Source organism: Silurus meridionalis, chromosome 4, assembly GCF_014805685.1.
Source record: "Silurus meridionalis isolate SWU-2019-XX chromosome 4, ASM1480568v1, whole genome shotgun sequence".
In the NCBI taxonomy this organism is placed as follows: Eukaryota; Metazoa; Chordata; class Actinopteri; order Siluriformes; family Siluridae; genus Silurus; species Silurus meridionalis.
Genome location: NC_060887.1, coordinates 16974608 through 17001370, shown reverse-complemented (window position 1 = coordinate 17001370; position 26763 = coordinate 16974608). Strand labels below are relative to the sequence as shown.

The 26763-nt window shown below is 35.0% G+C and overlaps 1 protein-coding gene across 1 annotated transcript; it reads left to right on the top strand.

Annotated features, from left to right (window-relative positions):
- Positions 1-4402: 4402 nt before the first annotated feature.
- Positions 4403-25852, top strand: c4b (complement 4B (Chido blood group)). The gene is made up of 41 exons (XM_046848032.1): positions 4403-4559; positions 5252-5441; positions 6375-6549; positions 6703-6773; positions 6879-6967; positions 7094-7176; positions 7782-7869; positions 9322-9439; positions 9534-9666; positions 10861-10973; positions 11048-11209; positions 11402-11569; positions 11795-11980; positions 13216-13377; positions 15098-15230; positions 15319-15390; positions 15797-16000; positions 17388-17499; positions 17642-17712; positions 17843-17982; positions 18295-18510; positions 18589-18640; positions 18882-18977; positions 19061-19267; positions 19722-19797; positions 19960-20140; positions 20317-20418; positions 20676-20838; positions 20961-21175; positions 21286-21444; positions 21644-21703; positions 21797-21887; positions 22227-22398; positions 22518-22608; positions 22716-22790; positions 22873-22975; positions 23186-23275; positions 23433-23528; positions 24147-24230; positions 24337-24469; positions 25431-25852. Exons 1-41 carry the CDS (start codon positions 4495-4497, stop codon positions 25570-25572), a joined length of 5139 nt encoding a protein of 1712 aa, XP_046703988.1. The 5' UTR covers positions 4403-4494; the 3' UTR covers positions 25573-25852.
- Positions 25853-26763: the final 911 nt, after the last annotated feature.

Sequence of the window (26763 nt, the reverse complement as noted above, 5' to 3'; positions counted from 1 at the left end):
TCTCTTTGAGCATCTCATCTCTTAAAAGTGGCATAAGTGGGGCAGTCCTCTATAAACCACTTTCTAGTTAGTCTGTCTGCCATGTGGCAAATGTTATCAGACTGATTCTTAGTGGCTGTGGCAGTTAGGCAGGGTAAAAAAGAATGCTAGGTATGTATGCAACTGAATTTATATAAATAAATCAAAACCAGCACAAACTCAGTAGAACCCAGTAAGAATGTTCCATGGTTCCAAACACCACTGTACAAAAGCTTTATTTATTGCAAGTTGTTTCCAGGGTTGACAAATAATGTATCCTTGCCTTTAGCATTTGGCAGAAGCCCTTATCCAGAGCAACTTACAATTATTTATACAACAAAGCAGGTGAGGGTTTAAGGGCTTTGCTTTGACTTTAACTTATGGCTTTCTAGTCAGAAGTCCAATGTCTTAATCTCTGAGGTACCACAATACATTCAGGAAAAAAGACACAGAGTAAATGGTCTTTATTATTGAAAATGTGACCAAACCAAATCAAATAAATAATTTATCTCCAGAATGACGTAAATGTAAAGAAAGACAAATTTAAGTTTGAAAGTTAAAGGCTTTGCTAACAATGCAAATTTTTTTACACCATTGTCTGTCTTTTTCCATAGCAACTGATTTATTATCAATTATGTTTGATAACAATAGTTCACTTCAATCAGTGCCTTTTAAATTAATACATTAAAGCAAATTACATGTTCGTTACCTCAACCATAATCTATGATAATTGCTTCATCTATGTCTATATAGACACCAGTAAAATGTATACTATATCATATTCATATACTGATCAGTTGTTTGTGCTAGTTGTTGTTTAAATGTACTTGCTCATTTATTAAAAACATATTTTATTATTAAAAACATATTTAACAATGTATGCTGGAACATTTAGATCACATTTATTTACTCAGATTTTTTTTTTTAAATATGTGTGAGGGCATATGGACATGCTCACAGTGTTTAGCTTTCTGTTAAACAATGCAGAGGCTCCGGTGGAACATATGGGAATGTAAATTCGCAACCATAGAACTGACACAATTTGCATATTGACATTGTCCCCAATTTGCTTCTTTGGCTGTCTCCCCTTGACCTCCAGAGAATTACCCCCAAAACTGCAATCCAGTGTCCACCTGCCTGACCTCACCTTCACACCACTCCCTGGGAGCATGGCCTGGTCACTCATGAAGATGTTAAATATGTTTCCCATGTTTTTGATATAGAACATTTTTCCAAAAACTACAAATGTACTATTAGCACTGCAAATCTCCTGACTGTGAATAAATATCAAGAAATGAATATGGGAAAGAATCTAATCAATTGTTTTACATTCTGGTAATGATTTGTTGTTGTTGTTGTTTTTGTTGCATTATGTTTCAGATATGTAAAAAAGGAAATATGTAATGCAGTGGAGACTTTAGCAAAAGTGGACATTTACATAGATGCATTAGAGATTTAGATTTGTTTAGACAATGTTTTAAAAAAAGGATGAGAAAACTAAAAATGTAAATGGATGACTTTTTATCAGCAAGATTTGTAGGATTTTACCACTGGAAACACCTTAATGTATGTTTTTATTTGTAGATTGTGGAGCTTATGGCTTACAAATTATTTTATTTTTCACAAAGAATAGATCAGTTGCAGTCTTTTGCAGGACCACCTGGTTACTTCATGTTGAAGATTTTGTGGTCAAAAATACTTTCGGGAGAAAAATTCTGAGATTTCTTGCACAATGCTATGGTTTTCAGCTAAATTCAGCTAATATGTAATGTTTTTCCAGTGTTTGAAATGTCTTTTGAGCCTTTGTGCAGGCAATAAGAATAGCCATGTCTTTCTGCATGGACCATTAGACATTAGCAGGTCTTCAATGATGTAGTGTTTGTCATCGAAAACACCCTGAACAGTGAGATTTTAGGTGAACCCTCATCAAGACCCCTTTGTCACAACACAGTTCAATGTAACGCCCTTCTGAGGCCTCTCACTGACTGGTGGTGTCCACCCCCATGCTTCTTTCACAGCCTCTGCTCCTCTTATGCACTGTCCAGCTGCTGGTGACCTTTGCCCTCCTGACCCTCACTCCTGACCCTAGTAAGCAGTTCCCACGCCACGCCCTTTTGTGCGGGGTCTGCCATGGCAACAAGGTGGTCAGTGGTAATATATGCTCTCTAAGCAAAAGGCATAAAGAAGTCATCTGATTTATCCTGCTGCTAAGCTGCTCTGGTCCCCACATATGCTCACCATGTTAGAGACATATTTAGACTGATGATGAGAAAAATAAAAATATTAAATGGTCAAATCTATACAAGTATGCTTATTCAGCTTTTTTTTTAGACTTTAGACAAACTACTGTTTATGTCAAGTTTATATTTCACCCTCAAAACAGGAACAAGAAATCATGTTTGCCTTGTACACCTTCAAACAACACTTTATCAGCCAGGTTCAAGTGTCTGAGCCACACTTTTGACCAACTGAAGCACAAACCAAGGCACTAATTAATTTCTGTTCCATCCACCTGTCATCTGGCATCTCTCTCCCTCACTCTCTTTCTCTCTGCCCCCTTGTTCCCCTCCCTTCTTGCCCTCTGTCACTTGCACCATTTATTGTGGCTGGAGAGATTTTCTCTTTTGAGGCCCAGTCTCTTAGGTAACCCCAGTGCTGCATGTAATGAGATGGATAGAATGAGAGGGAGAGAGAAAGCGATGTAGAGACACACACAAAGATACCGACACAGAGATAGAGCAAGACGGAGACGCAGTCCGACGCAAACCAGAACACTCCGATATGAAATTCCCAGTTTGGAGATTTGCTGGTTTCCAAGTGATCCATTTCAGCAGCAGATTCAAAGGTAACAGATTGTGTAGATTAAGAGATGCCTATAGTTTTCAGACACTTAATCTAATAATGTTTTCTAGTGTAAATCTTTTTTTTACACAGCCAGATGACAATGTAGAAACTTGACTGTGTATTGGGTAAGACCCATGAGTAAGGCTCATTTTCCAGAGTAAACTGAAAACACTGATTTTATTCAGGGCAATGATTTATATTTGGTTTTGGAGTCATGTTTACTTCCATGAAAGTTCACAAGAAATGTAATCGTGTAGGAATTCGATAGTCCATTGGGAGGTACAAAAGTGTCATTCCAGAATGTGAAAGTCTTACCAGTTTAACCGTGCAGTGAAGCTGCATAACTCATGTAAAAATTAATATGTTTTTTCCATGTCATGAAATGTATGTATAATGTGTATAATATTTCTCAATATAACAGGAAAGAATGGACTTTTTGCAACATGGACATCTTCTGAAGCTTCACTTTACCCGAATATTTCCAGTTTCCATTTGGCTGTCAGAGGCTGATTGTCCAAACGCAATTCTTGAGTCTGTCAGATCACTGAACAGGAGTTGTGGATGGACATCATACCTCTGGTTTGCTGCTATATTCTTCAAAAGCAATGAAAGGTGGAGAAAAGCTATTTCATTTCAGATAAATGAAACTTGGCAAGTACAATAGACCCACTGACCAGGTTCAATGACATTACAAATGCAAATAAAAAAAAAATCAATACTTTATCTAACACATGCAAGATCTGCACATATATCAAGACAATATAAACGATGATACAGATATTCTCAAATGTTATATCTTTATTTGGCATGTCCAGCTATACTTTATTTTTCCTCCTTCTCTACTATTCAAATGTTGTTGTTTTTTTTATCAAATAAAGCCAATCTTATATTTAATGAATTAAAAGCATGTGGTGAATTTGAGGATATTACTGTCTGTCTGTAACGTGTGTATATATATATATATATATATATATATATATATATATATATATATATATATATATATATATATATATATAGTATAGAAAATCTCAGCTTGTTTTGGTTTTGGAAGCTTCTTAGGCATTTGTTTATTTCATGCAGTATTTTAGTTTAAAGTTATAATGATACGCTTTTATGAAAGTGACAACAAAGGATTCTGGGATGTGTTTTTTTCTTTTTACGTCATTACATAATGCTCTACAATTTCAATACTGTAATGTCTGAAAATAGCCTATAAATGTACTGTAAATGTAATGTATGTAAATACTGTATGTATGTAAATACAGTGTGTGTATATATATATATATATATATATATATATATATATATATATCAATCACATAATATGACATAAATTGCTGCATGTAAAAAAAAAGTAAAAGATTTCTTGATTAAAATTAAATAATCAGTTTCAGGGTTTTTTTGGCACTTTGTGTTTTATGTGTTTTCCGTGAAATCACATGACTTTAGAGAAACTGTACCGAATGATTTACCCAGTAGGTACACCCAGTTGAGCAACATGATGTCCTGGTGCAATTTTGGATCCTCCTTTTACTAGATAAATCCAGTGATAAGACAAAAACAGCACATTGACCACTGATCACCACTCAGACTACACACTATCTTTGAAACTAAAGAGAAAGTGTGAACATGGGTTCTCTGCTGTATTTGCTGCTTTACTCAGGTTGTATTGCACATCTGGTCTCTGCAAAGACGTAAGTATGTGGTGTGTGTTTTGGGCCTTGGTGACTTGTTATTTTGATGCCTTATTACAGCTTAAGTGCCGTATTTATGATTGAAACTCCTGTGTGATTTATCTGCTGAATATGTCATGGACTTGCAGTGGGAGTGACTTAGTGCTTAGATTATTGTTTAGTTAGTGTTCATGACAGTGCTTGTCATACAGTCATGGGCATTTAATTTGGTATGAAAAATATTTCACTTTCTTTTCAATTTTTTGCAATCTAGTGAGATCATCATTCCTTTGTCGACAGGGTTACCAAGCTCACTCCTGAATACCCACTGCCCAATGACCCAATGGCAGTTCCCTCTATACCCAGTTTATCTAGGACTTGATAATTATCATAATCATATTCATGTTTAAGCAGAAAGAAATATCTTGTCTTGTGTGCTTGTAACAGTGAGAATTAATTCCAAATTTCAGACAGTTCTTTCCACTAATATAGCTGATTTTGCAAAATACTGAAAGTACTTATACCTCTGAAACAAATTAAACCCTCTTAATTATTGTTTTTTATATTTAAAAACAATCTTCTATTCTGGAATTGTGAAAATATTTTCATAATATGAAGCATAATTATAAAATTCTCATATGAATGAATCCTCACTAGCCGGAAGGTAAAAAAAAATACATGCTCTGTGATTTTTTTTCTTCTGAATATGTTAGATTCCTGGTGACAGCTCCCAATGTTTTTCATGTTGGAGTGCAAGAAAAGGTGTCAGTCCAGGTTGGGGAGGGACTGCTGAACCAACCTGTAACCTGTTACTTAGAGCAAGAGGTGAAACGTATCCTGATGTCAAAGCAGGAGACTATACAGATCACTCGGCGAGAAAATATTGGAATGCTGGAGCTTCAGGTAAATCAAATATATTGAATTAAATGTCAGACCCTAAAAATATACAGTCATATTGAAAACAATGTATGCCCTTCTTCAGTTCAATGTTATATTTTATTTATTATTAAAGAAAAATTGTATGGTCATTATCAACTTCTATAAACAAACAAAAAAAAAACAACATAAAAACAGATTTCAATATGTAGTATTTTTTTTTTAAATAAAATTCAGAACTGACATATAAAAGCATGTTAAGAAAAAACTACACCCTGTAATTCGGTAGAATGTAAAAGCACCTTTAACAAAAAATACTTTTATTTTGGAGATGTATGGATTCTTCCCATAACAAAATTGTTTTAGTTTAAAGGCATTTATTAATGCACAACTCGCTTAAATCCATCTCAACATCTAAATGTCAACACCTATTTATTCTTCTATAGTCATTCAGGTGTCACTTTGATGAGTACTCCAGAACATAAACTCCCAAAAGTTATTTTAGTTGTAAAAGTTCTTTTAGTAAGACTTTAAGAAATATAAGCATATAAATGTAACAGGAAATAATGTCTTTTTCCCATGACTGTACACCAGTCATTCATCTTCAATAACCGTTCATCGTGATCAGGGTCACAATGGAAAGGAACGATATATATATTTTGTGTCTGCTAGTATCGCATGCTTTCTTTAGCTTTATTCACATTCATTTTTAAAAGTGCTTGCAAATTCAAATGATATATTTTTTTACATTTCTTTTTATAAGTTACCTAATGATGCCCTTCCACTGTAAAATTGTAAAATATGTTTTGTGTTTTAATATTATATTATCTAGTAAATAAAGAAAACCACTAAATATATGACATAGCTTAAAATAGAGTTTGATATCCTTTCTATTTAAAAGTACAAATATCAGTTGTATTTTTTACACATACAGTATGTTTTTGCATATTCTTATTAAAGATTTTGCCAGAGAAAATTTCAAGTTTACAATGGGACAAGGCAGAACCACCTTATCTCAATCTAGTGTGTGATGTTGGTGAAATTAAGAGAATGATAAGTCGAGTGCTGGTGTCCCAGCACAGAGGCTACATCTTCATCCAGACAAACCAGCCTATATACAACCCCACTCAGAAAGGTACAACAGAAATGACTCAAAGTAGAACGATACATCTATCACCTACTTTATCAGATAAACCTGTACAGTATACTGTATTGCAATGTGCATATTTGTATATACTAATTCTATGTAAATGTACTGTACTGGATGATCACCATATATTATTTTCAGTTCAATACAGGATCTTTACTCTGGATCATGCCATGCGTCCAAAATCAGAGAAGATAGAAATTCTCTTAGTTGTAAGTGTTTTAACAGCTCTAAATACAGCACCTCACAGAGCTTTAAAAAGAAATAAATAAATTGTGATTATTATTTTCTTAATTTCATTCTGGTCTTTATTGCAGAACGCAGATGGGAACATATTCAAGAAATCTTCAGTTCAATCTAAATTTGGCATTCATGAAAGGGACTTTGAAATTCCTGATGTGGCAAAGTATGTTTGTATGATCTACTGTCTACTATTGCCTGTAATCTCTCCTTATTTTTTCATAACTTTTAAATAAATCAGTATAAGCATGTGAAAAACCTTCATGTTCTTTATTCATCACACTTTCTTAAGGCCGGGTGTGTGGAAGATCAAAGCTTACTACAAAGGTGATGAGAAGAGCCCTACTGTTCAGGAATTCAAGGTTCAGAAGTTTGGTACGTAAACAAAAATATTATTATTATTTTTATTTTTTTGTTTGTGCTGTTTTGTGCTGTTGTGCTGTCATTTTAAGGGACACACTGTTATTAAGAAATCAGTTTTGCAATTATGTTTATTGAAATACATATGGAAAATGTATTGAAAGCTCTTATCCTACCTCATATCCTACCTCTTATCCTACCTCAATCATTTTTTGATTGTGCAAAAATATACAAATGTTAAACAAGTCATGAACAACGGTTTTCAAGTGCCCCATAAATTAAAACAGCTGAACTGCCCTATATTGGTATTAGAGCTACCTACACTACAAGCTAATAAAGAAAAGTAACTACACTGCAGTAGCTACAATGAAGCTACTTTAACAAAAAAGGAAAAAGCAAGTTAACATATCACTTTAACAAAAATCATAAAATAAGCAACAGATACAGAGAAACCTCATTGTGTATATGGGTCTGGGTTGCATGTTTATACAATGTTTGCATTGCATTGATGTTTTGATGCAAAGATATTTCAGATATTTTACTGAATAATAAAAAAAAAAGTTAAACATTTTCTTGAATTGAATTCAAAATGTTCAATTAAACTATGCACTTCTGTTCAGTCCTCCCCAGTTTTGGTGTAACCATCATTCCAGAAAGTCACCATCTCCTTGTGAGCGCTGAAAGCTTAAAATTCTCTATTGATGTTTCGTAAGTTTTTTAAATAACTTTTGTTCATTCTCATTGTAAAAGATGTAATTGTTAACTCAGTGGATCATATCAGGTTCCATTGCTAACTTGATTCAGCCATTTATTTTCCTGTTTGGGTTTATTTGTTCATTATCAATAATCACATACAATGGCATAACTTAGCATGTCATCATTTTTATATTTTTTACAATCAACAAACAACCAACAATAAAACAAGTCACCTAAAATAAAAACAAACCCAATATGTTATATTAAAGATTTAATGAGCACAGCTGCAGGTGAAGAGGCACAGCAAATCTTTTTTTTACAATCTGAATTTGGAGCTGCCAGGAAGGGGGAAAAGAGGAATTCCAAGGAGGAGGTTTATGGATGTGGTGAGGGAAGTCATGCAGGTAGTTGATTTGAAAGAGGCAGATGTACAGGAAAAGTGGCATGGAGACGGACAATTCGCTGTGGTGACCCCTAATAGGTGCAGCCAAATGAAGAAAAAGAATATATTTATAACTAATACCAGAGGTGGCAAAAGTATACACATCCTTCACTCCAGTAGAAGTACAGATACTTATGTTTTAAAAGACTGGCTACAATATTTCACTCAAGTAAAAGTAAAGAAGTTTGGGCATTGACATGTACTTAAGTAAAAAATAGCCATTATGACTACCTGTTTTAGTGTCATGCTGGTAACTGAACCTCACATCATAGTAATATATTAATAGAAAAGAAATGTATCAAGGCTGAACATCCACTATATAGAGGGGCAAAGAAAAGATGATGATGATCAACAATGTCTATATATATATATATATATATATATATATATATATATATATATATATATATATATATATATATATATATATATATACGTGTGTGTGTTGCCAAAAGTATTGGGTCACCTGACCTTTCCTGCTATATGTGGTTCTTTTCCATACTGTTACCACAAAGCACTTAATTGTACTATAATAAAATTTTTCGTTCACTTGACCTTGTAAACCCAAACCTGTTCCAGCATCGCAATGGTCCTGTGCACAAAGTGAGCCAAAAAACCCCCATAAAATGTAACCTTGTATCCGATGCACACTTTTTAAATCAATGCAATACATAGTTAGGGGAGGCGGTAGTTTAGTGGTTAAGGCATTGGACTTTGGGGAAAGGATTTTCCCAGCTGGGGAAGTATTATTAGCTGCTACCATAGTAACATAAACATATTCGAATGAGTGCCTTAATATGATCTCTGCCAGAGCTACTGTCAAAGCTGTTATTATTGAAGCTTAATGACATTTTCAGATTCAGAAATTCAATTTTTTTGTAGTACTCTACATTTACCTGCGTTCTAGCTGCCATATAATTTCCATGGGATTATATGTTAAATTTTGTGTAATATATGATATAACTTGTCTACTATATGATATAAAAATGACATAGATCTAAACAAATGCACTCATTAAATAGATATTCATATGGAAAGAAAATCAATGGTGGATTTCACTGCCGATTTGGGTTAAAAGAGAAGAATACAGATGGGCCAGATGACATCAAGTTCATCCAGAGTCTAGGAAAAACTGGACCAGTAAGTCAAAACATTTGTTGAAAATAAGTTTTTATAAAAGAACACAAATATATACAGCAAACATTGCCTATTGGCTTGTGTTTCTCCTATTTAGGTAAGAAATGGTCATGCTGAAATCACTCTTAAAATCACAGACATCCAGGAGAAACTGGCAGCTTTAAAGCTGGAAGACATGGCCCAGGATGGAGTACGGTTCTACATCGGTGTTTCTGTTACAGATACCTTAAGTAAATACATGGGAAAAATCATTTGTTGCAAGCTGTCATATAAAAAATTGTGTTTGGATACAGTTCAGATACTGAGATTTATGTTATTAATAGAGTTGGAAATACAATAATTATAATTATATGCTGTTATTTTTAGGCTGTGTCATCAGAAGATAGTAGTGGCTTGGGATAATAGATTTTGTTTGGGCAAGAGAAAGCCAATAATGTAGTCTTTCTTTCTTTCGGCTTCTCCAATTAGGGGTCGCCACAGCGCATCATCCGTATTCGTGATCCGCATGTTCGATTTGGCACATGTTTTTACGCTGGATGTCCTTCCTAGCGCAACCCTCCCCATTTATCCGGGCTTGGGACCGGCACTAAGAGTGCACTGGCTTGTGCAACCATAATGGCTGGGTTCATTATGGCATGGTAGTCATCCAGCATAAAGCCTAGGAGCAGCTTAATAAAGCTGATATCAATAACCAACAAATTTCAGAATTCAAAATTCCATCTTTTCGAAACACAAAAGATCTAAAACTAGACCAAAAAATCAATTTTAGTATTACAGAATTAACTTTAAGGCACTAAATGGCTCAGTGAGCTCGCTGCCGCACATCTGAATAACAGATAAGCAAATCGAGGGACTTTAGTATTACAGCAGAAGTAAAAATGCTGTTGTGAATAGGAAAATGGGAAAAAAGAAGCATTTGCTCCAATGCCTCCACATGTCATCAGTGAATAGATACATAATGCTGTGTATATGAAAAATGACCAATATGCTAATCAGTATTTCCACTACAGCTAGATTAGCAACCCCAGGTCCCCTTGAATGCATCTGATTATGTACTGACTAATTGTCTAAATGTAGCTGTAATTAACTATTTGCAGTAAGTTGACAATGACAATATTTAATCCTATATTCAATTCAATACATTTTTATATTGGACATGAAAATGGACATTGTCTAAAAGCAGCTTTTTTTTTTTTTTTTAAAGAATGTATAAGTTTGTTCCTTATGATTTTAAGTTTGCCTCTAATATATGAGAATGCAGACTGTTTTATTCTTCCAAGTTTGTTCAGGTAATCTAGTCTAGTCTCTTTATTTTAACAGGAGAGATAATGAATGATCAAATCACTATGGACTGATTATTTTGGCCATTCAAACTGATCATGGGTTCGTGTGAAATTTGTAAAATGCCTTTATCTCTCTGCTAGGTGGTGAGTTACAAGAATCGGAAATATTACTTCCCATAGTGTCACAGAGATATAGAGTGGACCTGGAAAGAACCAGATCACACTATATTCCTAACATGCCTTTTGAAATTAAGGTAATCTTTTCCCTTGTAAGCCTGATTTACTTTAATAAAGCAGTAGTTGTTAAGTTGTATCTCGTATTTTTTAGGTTATGGTGTATACTCCAACTGGCCTGCCAGCTGAAGCTGTTCCGGTGGAAATGAGTTTATCACACACCAATGAGAAATCTGTAACTGCAAAAACAAATGAAGAAGGAGCAGCATTTTCTGTTTTCAATCTGAACCAATCACCACAATCCATTTCTGTTCAGGTGAGTGTTTTAAGAGATTAGAATTTTCTATATACCAGAATATACAGGTAATGTTTTTATTATAATAATGATTCTTTTTTTGGTTGATTAGCATCATGTTTTGATTAGCTTCATGTAAGCTAGCTGAAACTGTTGAACTCAGCAATAAAATGATTGTGAAAATTGCTTATGTCATATGCCTGTATCCAACAGGTAACTGTGGATGGAGTTACGACAAAAAAAAATGTGCACATTTCCACCTCCTCAAGCAATGATTTCTTGTACATCAGTGTGCACAATACTGTTTTGTCACCTGGAGATCAACTAACTGTTAAGTTTGACTTAAGAGGTCGACCAAAAGATGGATACATTTATTACTTGGTAAGAAGTCTCAATTTTACAATATAATATAAAAACAAATAAAGTAATTTACATTTTAAATGGCAAATGTAATATAGTTATAGATTAATCCTAACAAAAATAGTAGAATACATATGGAGTATTGTACATGATTTGGATGAAGGCATTGCAATCATTAGACTGTAATCAAATATTGATTTTTTTTGTGATGAATAGTTTTTAAAACATGATGTATGCTCTCTTTAGGTCCTCAGCAAAGGTGTTCTCCAAAAGGCAGATTCTACTAAAATAGGAGTTACAGCCACTGTCAGCCTTTCGATCAACTCTGACATGATTCCATCCTTCCGTCTCATTGGATATTATTATAACACAAATGGTGAAATTATAGCAGACTCAATCTGGGTAGATGTCAAAGATATGTGTGAGGGAAAGGTAAGCTATATTACAGTTCCTTTTTTTAAGGATATGATATATATAGCGCACACCTCCTAGCCTATTTAAAAGGTGTCCCATTACCAAGGTGTCACACAAGAAACATCTCATAATAGGTAAAAACAAAGAGCTCTCTCAAGACCTTCACAACCTTTTTGTTGCAAAACATACTGATGGCATTGGTTTCAGAAGGATTTCTAAACGTCTGAATGTTCCAGTAAACACTGTTGGGGCCATAATCCAGAAGTGGAAAGAACATTTAACCATAAACCAGCCATGACCAGGTGGTCCTCACAACAGTTGTTCAAGAGCCAAGAAGTAAGGAGTTTTGAAGAAAACAATAAGTAATGCACGCAAACCCCTTGGCCTGTGGGCACACATCAAGCAAGACTCCATTTCTGAAGAAAAAGCATAATGAAGCCTTTTAAAGTTTGCTGCACAACATTTGGACAAGCCTGTGAAATACTGGGAGAATAAAACCAGGTCAGATGAGACCAAAATTGAACTCTTTGGATGCCATAATACACACAATGTTTGGAGGACAAATGGCATTGCACATCACCCCAAAAACACCATACCAATAGTGAAGTTTGGGGGTGGGAACATCATGGTGTGGGGCTGTTTTTCAGCATATGGTTCAGCAAACTTATATAATTAAAGGAAGTATGGATGGAAAAATGTACCAAGACATTCTCTGAAAAAATCTGCTGCTGTCTACCAGGATGATGAAGATGAACAGGGGTGGACATTTCAGCAAGACAATGATCCCAAACACACAGCCAAGGAAACTCTAAATTGGTTTCAAAGAAAGAAAAGAAAGCTGCTAGAATGGTCCAGCCAATCACCTGATTTGAATCCCATTAAAAATCTATAGAAAGAACTAAAGATCATGGGCCAAAATCACACCTGAGCAATGCATGCAACTAGATTCTCCATACAGGAGTCATCTTGAAGCTGTCATTACCAAAAAGGTTTTGGTACGAAGTATTAAACACATTGTGTTTAATACTTTTTCCCTGTTTCATTTTACATTATTACACATAACTTCATTTATGGACATGTATGGTTTGATTTCTTTTCGGTTTGTTGTCATGTTCAATACTTATTTTACCCGCTGTGTATGATATGGCAAAATGTAGGCTTAGCAAAACATTTAATGTAGAAAATGCAAATCCTATTTAGCAAGCTAGTTCTTCTTTCTTTTTTATACAAATATTTTGATGTATCTTATACAGGTTGAAATAACAACTAAGGAACGAAAAAATTACTACAGTCCAAAAGATAGTGTTGATATTCAGATTGATGTGGGAAACCAGGCGAATGCAAGAGTGGCTTTACTGGCTGTGGACAAAGCCATCTACGCTTTGAACGCACAAAACAAACTCACCCTAAAACAGGTATAAATAGCAAATTATGGACTTTATGGAATTTATAAGATATTTACTATTGCTTCTCTCTCTCTCTATATATATATATACCTTTTGCATATATGACAGCCAGACACACTTGTGGTATTCTTTTAAGGTGGAATTCAAACATTTCTCAGAAAGTTCTTCCCAACACTGCTGCATTTGTGTTGCATTTGTAGGTTGCTTAGCTTGCACCTTTTTGTCCAGTTCATCCCAAAACATTTTTTATTATTTTTTTCCTCTAAGGTGGTTCTAAAACAGCCTGGAAGTAAGTTTTGGGTATTTATCTTGCTGTCGGATAAGCCCCTGACCAACTAGGCATATACCAGGGGATGCTGTAGTAGTTTTGGTTTAGAATGTGACTCACTCTGTGCAAGTCACTGACTTTTAATCCAGAAAAAGAGCCCAGACCATCACACTTCCACCTCCATGTTTGACAGTTGGTGTCACACAAAAAGATAAATCCTGAATGATCCAAATATTTAAAATCTTCCAATCCAATAGTCCATTGACACTGCTTAGTGGCCCAGGCAAACATATTTTTCTTATTTTGCTTAACAATGCTTTACTTACTATCACGCAAACTCTCAAACTTGTTGCTTAGTCTTCTCTTCACAGTTGAATCTGAGACTAGCTCTAAAGCTCTTTAATCAGTGTTAAACTGTGCTTAAAGCTGTTGACCTGTGAACCACCTGCAAGTTGTTGACTCTCAGAAACATATATCCTGATTGTGTTGTGGCTTTGGGACCACCATAACTCTTCCTTTCAGAGTTTCTAAAAGTTTCAGTCCTTTAGTTTCCAAGTATCTTTTGATGGTGTAGCAAATTGTACTCACTGTCAACTTAGTGAGTTGTACTCACTGTCAAAGCCCTACACGTTTAGGAGCTATATGGTCTGTCTGACTTCCTTTGGTAAATGCCTTTTTCTCACCATTATAAGAGCAATATACTACTACTACTTGATACTGTCCGTATGAAGCTCAGTGTTTAAAGTTCTGTGTAACTGATTGGAAGATTAGGGGTTCAGCCCTGTTACCGCCAAGCTGACATTTTTAAACCCTTGAGCATGGCCTCTGTGTTTCAGGGGTGCTGTAACTTCAGCTTCCTAACACTTATGGGATATGTAATCAAAGTATTTCACTGTGCTGTAAAGTACATGTAACAAGTATAAGCTACCTTTCTTTCTTTCTTTCTTTCTTTCTTTCTTTCTTTCTTTCTTTCTTTCTTTCTTTCTTTCTTTCTTTTCTTTTAAATATTGCTTAGGAGGGTGTAGTTGAAAAAACTGCTTTTATACAGACAGAGAGTTTGTAAGTGATCAAAAAAGTTGGGACACCTGTAGGAAATGGTGACATCAGTTTCCAAGGATTAATTTACTTCAGTTGCTGCAGAATGTCTGTACGTTTTTTTACACATCACTTCTTCTCTGAGAAAGGCCTTTTTGTAAAACTATGAAATGTACATTATTTTTCAGTTTACAGCAACCAATACTTTTTTTTTACCTCTGGCAGTTTACCGCTTTTAGGTTATTTACTGGACTTAAACTCATTCAATTTAAACTTGTGAGGAAAAGGCAAATACTATTTTGTTGCTCAAGCAGGAGCCAAATATTTGGCAAATGTATCTGTTAATAAGCATCATACTATCTGAGCTTAAAAAAAAAGGTGTCACTTTCCTTTTAATGCAGTGATAACTATTTGGTTTGGGTGCAGGTGTTTGCCTCTATGCAGTCTTATGATCTGGGATGTTCATACGGTGGAGGTGAGAACACTGCTGCAGTATTTAATGATGCTGGTTTGACTTTCATCTCACACTCTCAAACCATCAAGTCAAAGATGAGGACAGGTATATATGGGTGAATAACTTGTTGTTCTTTAATGTCTATATGCAATCTTTTATTAATAATAAAGAATCTTTCCTATTTTACCTGTAGGATTTGGCTGTGAATCAGGATTTAGGAGGCAAAGACGTTCCATAGATCTCCAGAAAGAACTGGCACAAAAGGGTACTGTGTTTTTAAAAGTTCTTGTCATTGTATACTAGTGCCATGACAAAAATGTTTCAACTATAATAACAGATCGTATATTAGATTTTTCTTCTTAGCCAATAATAAAAACGATAATGCCATGTGATACATGCTTCCATTACCTCAATGAAGTTGAAGTTATATATTTTTTTTTATTTGTCTTCTGATTTCATACCACAACATTAGCTAACACTAAGAAAAGTGGCTAAATTTATCATTTTATTTACACTTTGCGGTATGTCCACACAAAAAAAACGTTCCTGTAAGAACTGAATGTAGGTGTATAGGTGTTCCTAAAATGCATGCTTAATTTATGCATGTGTCAGGAAGTTGCTTCTCCATTGAATGGTCAACTTGTGTATCTTTCTATCTTTGTCTCCAATAGTAACCGAGTTTCCAGATATGGAAACGCAGAAATGTTGCCGTCACGGCCTCATTCTGCTCCCTATGAAGCTGAGCTGTGAAGAGCGAAAGAAAAGAATAACTATAGGTAATAAATGTGAGGAGGCTTTCATGAAATGCTGCAACTTTGCCACCCAGCTGAGAGAAAAGAAGAGGCAGGAGGAACTAAGAAGTGGTCATGGCAGAAGTAAGTATTACTTTACTAATAGCCTATGGCCCAGGTAATAAACAGAGCATGCAAAATGTATACCCCCTCCCACACACACACACTCTCACACACACACTTCACTTTGTGAAGTGATAGGTGTTTGGGCTAGTGTAGCTTGCGTAAGATGTGTACTGACTAAACCAGGTTGCTAAAAGAATTACAGAGAAGCGCATTTAAAATTATGATGGTGCCAATACTATGCACAAATATACAGTAGTAAGAAAAGATTCACGACAGAGAAAGATCAGATAAATCACATAATCGTGACATGCAAAAAGGACAAATATTTTAATCTATCTTACCTAAGGTATAGCCACACTGAGCACTGCCACTGTCTGATTGGAAATTTGTCCATTGTTTACTCTGCAGCATGTCAGGATAGTGTACTGAAGTAGCACATTTTAATTGAATTGGGTGGGTATGAAAGAATGCTACTAAAACTCAGTGGCGGGCCTTACCCGACTTACTGCAACTCTTAAAACCACCACTATCACGTCACAATTATAGAAACTATCAATACTACTGTACAAAAATGTGATATAACAATGTCGTGGCATTATAGAGAGAGAGAGACATTTTGCATATGGAAAATAAATAAAATTTTACTAAAGCAAGTTCCAAACCTCTACACTACAACCGCAACTGTGCCACCTACATCATCTGTAGCAGTTCAGAATCAATATTTGTCTAATAACATGCATGCTCATAATGAATACTCATAATTTGCACTGCTCCTCAGAGGCTGTTTTTAAAATCTGATTAGGTAAAGAATTAGACCCATTGTTAATATAGTTTAAGGAACATCGGCCAGCACTACTGAGTGTGAAGGCCCTGGGCAGATTAGATTGCCATGGCAGCACATAGAGGCTGAAATCTGATTGGACAAAAAATCCAACATCCACATACACGTACTGGAAGCAGTGCAGCCAAGAGAAACGCTATGAAATGAAGAGAAAAAACTGTTGGGAATAAATTATTAAATTTTCATAGAACAAATATTAGAATTAAGGTTGTAAATGTAGGTCAGTGCTTCTGATAGTGTTTAGGCCAGCAGAGAAGTCTTTGCTGGCCCTGACCGGCCGCCACTGTTAAAACTAATGTGTTTGTTTTTGGAATCTCTCATTTTTATGTAACCTGTTAATGTAAAGCTCAGTAACTTACAAATGAAAATGAACTCAGCATGAAAGTGCTAATATAATAAAATGATAATGTGGGGGTTTTTTTTAGATCTGGTTTATGTTTAGCACTGTGGTTGCTTTAATGCTTTAGTGTTCTGGTTGTTGTTGTTGACCTGGTATAAATATGCCCATAATAATGTCACTGTTGTCTACTCCCCTTTCACTACCTTTCAACCTCAACCAATCAGCTGCTAGTGCCAGTACTATTCAACAGTTTTTTGACAACGAGGTCCCACAGATTCGCCATAGTTTCCCTCCTAGCTTTTCCTTTATGGTTTTACAAGTGAATGGCCAAACTAAGTAAGTTGACAACTGACACACACACACACACACACACACACACACACACACACACACACACACACACACACAAACTGTCTGATTCTATTGTATCATAGTTTTACTATGTTTTTTTGGGGGGTAATTTTTATGTTTGTTTTAGCACACAGATCTATCTCCCTGACTCCATCACTACCTGGGAAATACAGGGTGTCAGTTTATCTCCCTCTCATGGTAACTTAAATTTCTAACTGGTCAATAAGTGTTTCACTCAAATACTATAAACACCCAGTGCTTTTACACTGATGTGATTGAATTGTGTTTAAATATGTTTAGAAACATTACATTTACTTATCCCTTCTAGGTTTTTGTGTGGCAAAGCCGCTCGAAATACGGGCATTTCAGGAGCTGTTTATCTCTTTGCGACTTCCCTATTCTGTCCGGAAGAATGAACAAATGGCCATTGTTGTAGTCATCTACAATTATGGCAAAACAGCAAGAGAGGTGTGTTTAAAAGAACATAAGAATTAAATATTATGCCATTATGTACACTCATATTACACCTTAGCTTAGGTTAGGTTAGGCAATTACTTTTTTTTCTTTAGGTTGTGAGACAAGGTTTTAAAATATCATCTAAATATTTGCCTGAAGAACTGCATTTGCCCTTATGCTTGAAAAAAGAGGAATAGTGTTAACCACTCAATAGTGCATTTTTCCAGTTTCTGTTTTTAAAAAAAGCTTGCTACATTCTGATCTCAGAGTGATAGAGTGGTGATAAAATGCTTCAGCCACAAATATTCTTTTTTTCTTTTACAGCTTGCTGTTCACATGAAACAAGTAGCTGACCTGTGTTCTCCTGGATCTTCATCCACTGATTCCTATAAGAACATCAGTTTGGCTAATGGTAGCGCTGAGACAGTGACCTTTTCTGCTGTTCCTCTGAAAGATGGTGAAATTCCTATCACTATCCAACTTTATGACAGAGAATTAGAGATGGGTGTGGATGCCATTCAGAAATCACTGTTGGTGATGGTAAGAGGAGTTGGTTTGTATGTTTGGTAGAGTGAATCAATGATTTGATAGACATCATGATCTTTCTTTACTTTGCAGCATGAGGGAGTCCGTGTGGAGCAGGTGGAAAGCAAGTTAATAAACCTGGATGGTAATTTATAACAATTTCTTTTATGTGGTTTATTCATTCAGTTTATCCAACCTTATCCTTGTTGTGTGCTATATTTAAATAGCATTTAATTATCAATTAATTTATGTTTACATTCAGAAAGCTTGTTTAAGCCAAGTTTTATATATATATATATATATATATATATATATATATATATATATATATATATATATATATATACACACACACACACAGTAAATTAATTACAATTTATACACAGGTAGAAGTGGAAAAAAGCACATCATGAAAATTGATGGAGTGTTTCCCAATGGTACAATTCCTGACTCATTTGGCAATATCTTTGTCAAAGTTGAAGGTATGGGTGACAATCTTTTTTTAAACCATGTAAAAAAACCAGAGTTTTTTTTGGTAATTATGTTTTGTCTTAATCATGAACAGATGAGGTATTTGGGATAGCAGCAGCCACACCCCTACTTTCGCCAGACAATGTGAAAAATCTGATCAAAGCCCCTCATGGTTGTGCAGAACAAACTATGATCAGGATGTCCCCCACGGCTCTGTCCATCCTTTACCTAGACTCAACCAACCGATGGGTAGAACTGGAACCTGACATGAGAGACAAATCTCTGAGCTACATAGAGCAAGGTAAACACAGATTAAACACACTAAACACTAAAGGGGGTCTAGTTGTAAGCAGCTTAATTAATTTTTAGTTTGAATAAAGCTTTACCACAAGAGGGGGGTATTACTCTAGTGAGCTGGGTTTATGTACATCATTAAGGTGATGGCTATAGGCAAACATTCAGGGGGGCTGCTTTGGTGTTTAATAGTATAACCGTGTTGATTTTGCATTGTAACAGTGTAGTAAAGACCCTTTTGGAATTGAAACAGTATGACAGTGTTGCTTTGGAATTGTAACAGTGTTGTAACAACTATGATTCTTTGGTATTTCGATTCAAATATATATATATTTTTTTGCAATATTAGTTTAGTTTAATTGTTAAGCTAATTAGATACATATGCACAGTGTTTTAATTTCCAAATTTTTTTGGAATTCATCATTAGAATTGTATGTTCCTAATTACTGGTCATTTCACAGCTTATAACAGGATTTTGACATTCAAAAAACCTGATGGATCATATGGAGCATGGACGCATTACCACACGAGTAACTGGTAAGAGCAAATCAAAACAGGCAACAAAAGCACACATTATTTTATTTCTGTTATCTGCACTGCAATATAGAAACAAGCAGTGGTCTTCAGAAGACATAAACAGGCAAGTCAAAGTGTTACATAAAGACAGGAAACTGATAATCTGGCACTGCTTCCCTCTAGGCTCACTGCCCTGGTAGTCAAGGTGTTATCCCTTGTGTCCGAATGTGAGTTAGCAACTACTGAAAACAGACAGATCGTCTCACAAACTGAAATTCGTGACTCAGTCAAATACCTTATTAAACAGCAGGCCGAAGATGGCTCGTTTAGGGATCCTAATCCAGTCATTCATAGAGAAATGCAGGTCAGAAATGTATTTGATTTTTCTTTTTGATTATATTAGTTGATTATTAAAATACATGAAATAACACACAATATATTTCAAGTTTCTTAATACATTTAGCTTTTTGATAATAATAAAAATAAAATCTGATCAATTGTTATAGACCTTATGTTACTTTTATTTTGTTTCTCTTCTAGGGTGGAATTGGGGGCGTTGAACAAGATGCCTCTCTCACTGCTTTCATCGCCATTGCTCTTAATCAATCCCTTCCATTCTTGGACAAAGAAACGGATTCTGTGGTAAATAGCATTGTATATGCAGTATCAGTAAATAGCAATGTGCATATAGATAGATGATATCATAGCTATACAAACTTCTGGCTAAGTAGAAGTGTTATTATATTGTGATTTAATTTAATTTGTAACACTTTGTATGTTCAATATTTTAAAAAAAAGTTCTTAATAGTTAATGTTTTAATAATAAAAAAAACACTGTACAACCTGCAATACAATGTAGTATGTTAATTGATCATGTTAGTTTTGTCCTTAATATTTAGATCGATAGCATCTCTCAAGCCACCAGTTATCTTGTCTCTCGTGTTGATGAACTACAGAGGCCCTTTGCTTTAGCTATTACAGCCTACTGCTTTTCCACTTGTCTTAGAGATAAGACAATGGCTAAATCAACTTGGGGAAAACTTCAACTTCTAGGAAAAAAAGGTAATGAATAGCTTTTCACCCAGGACCTGGGAATTGTGCACATGTCACAACATAGTACCTATGATTTGCTCGGGAAAAGAAAATCTTTTCTGAAATGTCCCCTGCTGTCTTACACCATTCAGAGGGTGACTGTAAGGTGTGGCGTGATGATGAGGACATAAGATTGCTACATGAGAAGAAGCAGAACCGGGTTCCATCATCGGTGGCTCTTACCATTGAGACCACCGCATATGCTCTTCTTACGGCTATAGAACTTGGAGATTTTGAGGAGGCTAAAATGGCTGCCTGCTTTTTGTCCTCCCAAGAGAACTATGAAGGAGGGTTTAAATCCACACAGGTGAGCCAAAGCTAGTCGCCAGAGCTAGTCGTTAGTTTTTTTTAACCACATTTGATTTTTTGGCAAAAGAAAACTGATTTCTTTCAAAACATTTAATTATTTTGTCCCAGGATACAATTATGGCTTTGGAGGCACTCTCAAAGTATGGAATGAATTCACCCCCACTGCCCTCCAATGAAGTCATTGTGCAGTTTCTAAATAAAGAGAGGACTGTTAAAGAGAATCTGGACTTGACTAAGAAAGGAGAGAAAGTGGAGACAGATTTAAAGGTATACCAAATTGTGCAGTGTGAACTGCTGAATAATTTATTAATCATTTATTTCCAAGAAACATCTAAAGAAAGTTCCAGATTTTGGTTATTGTTTTAGTGCATTCAACACATCACATGATAAATCCATTAAAAACCATCATCTCTGATTCCATTTGCCAGTTTTTTCTTTGTCATCACTTTTGTCACCTTTGTTTCAGAGAATCCTGGGAAATGAAATAACTGCAGAGTTTTCAGGAAAGGGGCAAGCTAAATTAAAGGTAATGCAGGCACGAACTAATACCTACTCTCTATAAACTTCTAAGAAATGTCAGCTGTTAATAGATGTTTTTTATTATTATCGCTTTTCTTAGGTGGTTAAGGCTTACTACGTCCCAGACACTTCCACCGACTGTAGTCAACTGGCAATAAACGTGACAGTTACGGGCAAATTACAGTACGAAAGTAAGAAAATAATATAATTTTTAATAGTTTTTCTAGTGAAGTATATATTGATATATTTAACTTTTGCTTTAATTCTTAAATGTAAACATTTGTCTAATGTAGTATTATATGGCATATTATAAATTGTTGATTAAAAAACTATTTTTTTTCTTTTGGCCTTCTTTATTCTTTTGCTTCTTTTTCTTCCTATTCATCTTCTTCTTCTACATGCATTTTCCTCGGCCATAAATTATTGTCACTGTCCTCATAAAGCCATGTAGTGTTGTAAATAAATGATGAAAACTTTGCCATATGATATTAATTTTTATCTCTTGAGTAAACAAATGGTGTATTATCCAGGTGTCATAACAGAAAACTATAACTATGACTACAATGATGATGATCCGATGGACAAAAGGGAGGAGGAAGACTTTCCTCGCTCAGCCATCGAGTGGTTTGATGCTCACACTAGACGCAGACGGAACGCCGAGTCAGATGAGGATAAATCGATTATATATGAAGTGTGTGTCAGGTCAGAAAAACAAAATACTCTATTTCACTGTATTACTTGTTTGTCTAAAGCCTAGTTGATCTTTAGCCCTAATGCTGCAAATGCAGACTAACAGTTGCAGTTTGTCTACTGAATTGCAGCCACTCCTTGGAGAGAAAGCTCACAGGCATGGCTATTGCTGATATTACATTACTCAGTGGCTTTGAGCCTAAGACCACTGATCTGGATATGGTCAGTAGTATATAATATGGAAATATAATTTTCATTTGTTTAAAGACACGGTATACATCATATTTTTTACCTATTATACTCATCTAATTTTACATCATTTTTAAAAGCTAAAAGAAGCAGAAGAACCATTTATATCTCACTATGAGATTGCAAATGGAAGGGTCCTATTATATTTTAATAAGGTAAGGCAAATAAAGCAACACACACACACATTCATAGACACAATGAAAAGACACAAAGAAAAACAGCAGCTTCTGTCTACAGATTTTTAACAGCAAGGAATGTATTGCATTTGAAGCTGAACAAAAGGTGCCAATAGGTTTGCTGCAGCCTGCTCCTGCTACATTCTACGATTATTATGAACCAGGTAGGAACACAAACCATTCCATTTTGTCTTTCCATTTCACATCTGACTTTGCACGAGTTCCTTCATCATCTCAGTGGACAAAAAACCCAGAACCCAGTCCGATTTGTTTTTAGTGAATAATGACCTACAACGTACTTCACACTGTAGTTTTGTGTTGTTCTGCTTTGACATTCTGTGTATAAGCTGCTTTGCTCACTCTCTATTTCACAGAAAGAAGATGCACAGTGTTTTATGCTGCCCCAAAAAGGAGCAAGATGGTGTCTACTCTGTGCTCTAATGAAGTGTGCCAGTGTGCTGAAAGTAGGCCTTAAGCTTGTGTTTGTTTACACCATATACAGTATATCTTAATACTACCTATTTTTAGTAGACATTAATTAACATTGTAACTGTTATTTAGTGTGACGCATGATTGTAAATACCTCCATCTCCATACTTCACTCAACTTCTTTGTTTGCAGGGGCCTGTTTCAAAGTAAAGAAAGAGCCAGAATTATTAACTATCACAAAAACTAACCGCTTCATGCATGCCTGTTTCCAGCCTATAGCTGATTACGGTTTGTATTTAAATTCATTATTTAAATATTAAAGCACTTATTTAGTTGTCTTCTGAATGTTTTTTTTTTTATTATTATTATCTACATTTCTAAATTGAATATGTACATGTTTGGCTTTTATGTATTTTATTGGAATTTGTAAGTGAAGTCTTTCAAGTACTTAAAATTGAAAACGATTTGAAATCCTAAATGAATCTATTGGCTCATTGATTCAAATAGTGGTCATTAGATCTGTGTTCTTCTGCTTGTCTGAAGTCCCAGAATGTAGTGCCTTGATGTATTTTTAACCTGAAAGATTTCAAAAACTGTATTTGAGATGGAACTGTGGTAACAAAATTGAATTAGAGATTTCTACAACTGATTACTATAAGGTTTAAAACCACACAGACAAGCTATTGAATACAACTACAGTTTGATGTAATCCAATAACAAATTATCACTGCAGATAAAAACATAATCATTCAGATTTGTACATTTTACTTGTTAATTTTTGTTTATTTTGTGTTTCTTAATGTATGCAGAATTAACTTTGAATACATTGATATAGAGATTTATAGAAAATGTTATTTATTCTAAATCTTGTGATGTAGGTTTTTTTAAATTTGGCTTTTCCTATAGGTTTCATAGTCACTGTGATGTCTGTGGAGGATAAAAAAACATTTGACTTATACCACACCAGAGTGATTGAGGTCCTCAAATTTAGTAAGTCTTTATAACTCCTTTGTGCTTAGTAATGATGTTATCTGGAGTTTGGTTTGCAGATTGTAGTACTTTGCACTGCATGTCTAAAATCAGTCATTTCGATTAGATGGAGATGTCACTGTGGATGTTGATGATATTCGAGTTTTTGCCAAGAGAAAACATTGTAAGAGTCAGCTGGAAAAAAACCAGACTTACCTCATCATGGGAAAAGATGGCTCTACTACTGACTTAAAAGGACAGTGAGTGCATCTTCTTATCTTGCATCTTCTGTGTTGAATGATTTGCACTAGATGAAAACTCTTCTGCTTTTTTGTTGTGTGTGTAGTAGGCATTAAATTGGCCATACATCTTTTTAGTAGAGTTAAACTAGAAAATACAGGAACAAAAAACTGCTTCTATCGGCTGAAGTGGCAAGTGTTTAGTGTGACCTCTCTGTATGCTAAAGCAATAGTAGGAACCTGACTCAGTCTCAGGAGCCTAAATGAAATTTAACCTTAATTAATTGTATTGCTAACATCTGTATTTCTGACTATTTCATGTAAAAATTACTGCTTGCTAATAAGACCATCTATTATTCACATAATTCCATTTAAAATGCCAAAGAATGCAGAATTTGGCAGATTATACAATGATAATTTTGCATCAACAATGCCACTCTCAAAGGAAAATAAGCAAAGAAACCGGATATCTAGGACATGAGCTGTTTGAATAACTAGGATAGGTCAGGAACAAACAAATGACCGGAAGGCCAATAAATCTTCCAAAATCTAACGAGAAGTTTCTCAGAGTTTCTTCTTTGAGAGAGCTGCTGGCTCAACATCTGGCAACTTCATTGGGATGCCAAGGTGACCCGTCTACAGTCCAAAGATGCTTGAAGCGGAATGGTCTTTGCTGATCGGTAGCAGCAAAGAAACCACTGTTTTGATATGCTACAGTAAAAGAGTATTATGGAGTGACAAATCAATGTATGACATTTTTAGGTCCACAATCACAAATAAAAGTCATGTGAGCAGTCTCCTCTCTGTTGTCTGTTTCACCCTAAAATATTTCATAATCTGAAATAAAAATGAGTAATTTATTGCAAACCCATTGTGACATGAATATAGCAATATGTACAGTTGAACAAAATATGATATAATTGCTTTGGTGCAATCCTGTTTCAATTATAAATTATTGACACACCCATCCTCTCTGTTTCAGAATGGTGTACCTTTTGGATTCAAAAACATGGGTGGAGAAGAAACTTACCAAGGATCAATGTTCAGCAACAAGAATGTTGACATACTGCAAAGACTTTAAAGAATTCCTAAGAAACTATCAGGTTTTAGGCTGCTCCCAATAATAATCTGGGCTGCTCCCAGTGATCAATGACAAAATAATGGTACAGTAAATATAAATGAAAGGAATAACCGCAGTACAAATTAATTGTACACTGATGCTTAACTTGACAGTCTGCTTCAACATCCAGTGGTCTCAACTGATAGAACTTATTGTACTCTCACTGTAATAGCTTGACTGCTTCACTCTCTATTACTTTGTACACTTCGCAAAAGAAATTATCTGCAATTATTCCTTATTATTCTTAAAATGTACACAATCTTTCATTAAATTTGTATACTGCATACCTTTCCTTGTTTAATGATCTTGTGTAATGCATTGTCAATGACCTATTAAACATCTATCTATCTATCTATCTATCTATCTATCTATCTATCTATCTATCTATCTATCTATCTATCTATCTATCTATCTATCTATCCATCCATCCATCCATCCATCCATCCATTCATCCATTCATCCATCCATCCATCCATCCATCCATCCATCTTAGGAGCTTTGCTGACAATCTTTCTGGCTTTTGCAACGTCATACATAGTTTAGGAAAACTCAAATTGAAGGTTTCTCGACTTTGTTTTAGAGAAGTATCAGAGTCTTTTATAATATCCAATATAGTTTCTCCAAATAAAATAATTAAAATAAAAACAATGTCTATGTAAGTGTAAAGCACAGCTATGAAAAGTTTAGGATGATAAATTAACATTCCATCAAACTTTCAAAAAGTCATAAACCACTGACCACACACAGACGACCACATGATAATGTGCTTACATTAGCATATCCACACACTTATTCATTTGGCCCGCTCTTTCCCCTGTACAAACCCTTCCATTTCATACTCACTCAGTGATTGAGCCTCACTCAGCAGTTCAGTGTGGGGTGATTCAGTTTCCCTGGCGGGTGCTTCTGTTTATTTTGTTGAAGTTGCCCACCCTTTACGCTCATCATGAGATGAGGTGTGTGAGAGGAACCTTTGTGCTTAGGTGAACTTAAACCTGTCTGTACATATGAAAAGAGCAAAACAGAGACAGTCAAATATCGTTACGATACCCTAGTCTATTTGAGAAATGAATTGCCTAAATAAATGGTTTTCTTTATTTTACCTGCTGGGACAGACAAACTGAAGTCTTTCAGTTTTAGCAGAAAGTATAGCGAGCATTGAGAGAGGAAGCATTAACAATCAGAATTGAAAAAG

Bases quoted from the DNA above. Each gene is read 5' to 3' on its own strand.
- c4b (XM_046848032.1), top strand. From the start codon at position 4,495: ATGGGTTCTCTGCTGTATTTGCTGCTTTACTCAGGTTGTATTGCACAT. The intron at 18,511-18,588 runs GTAAGAGGAGTT...TTTACTTTGCAG, and splicing joins AGAAATCACTGTTGGTGATG to CATGAGGGAGTCCGTGTGGA. The intron at 20,839-20,960 runs GTAATGAATAGC...TACACCATTCAG, and splicing joins TCAACTTCTAGGAAAAAAAG to AGGGTGACTGTAAGGTGTGG.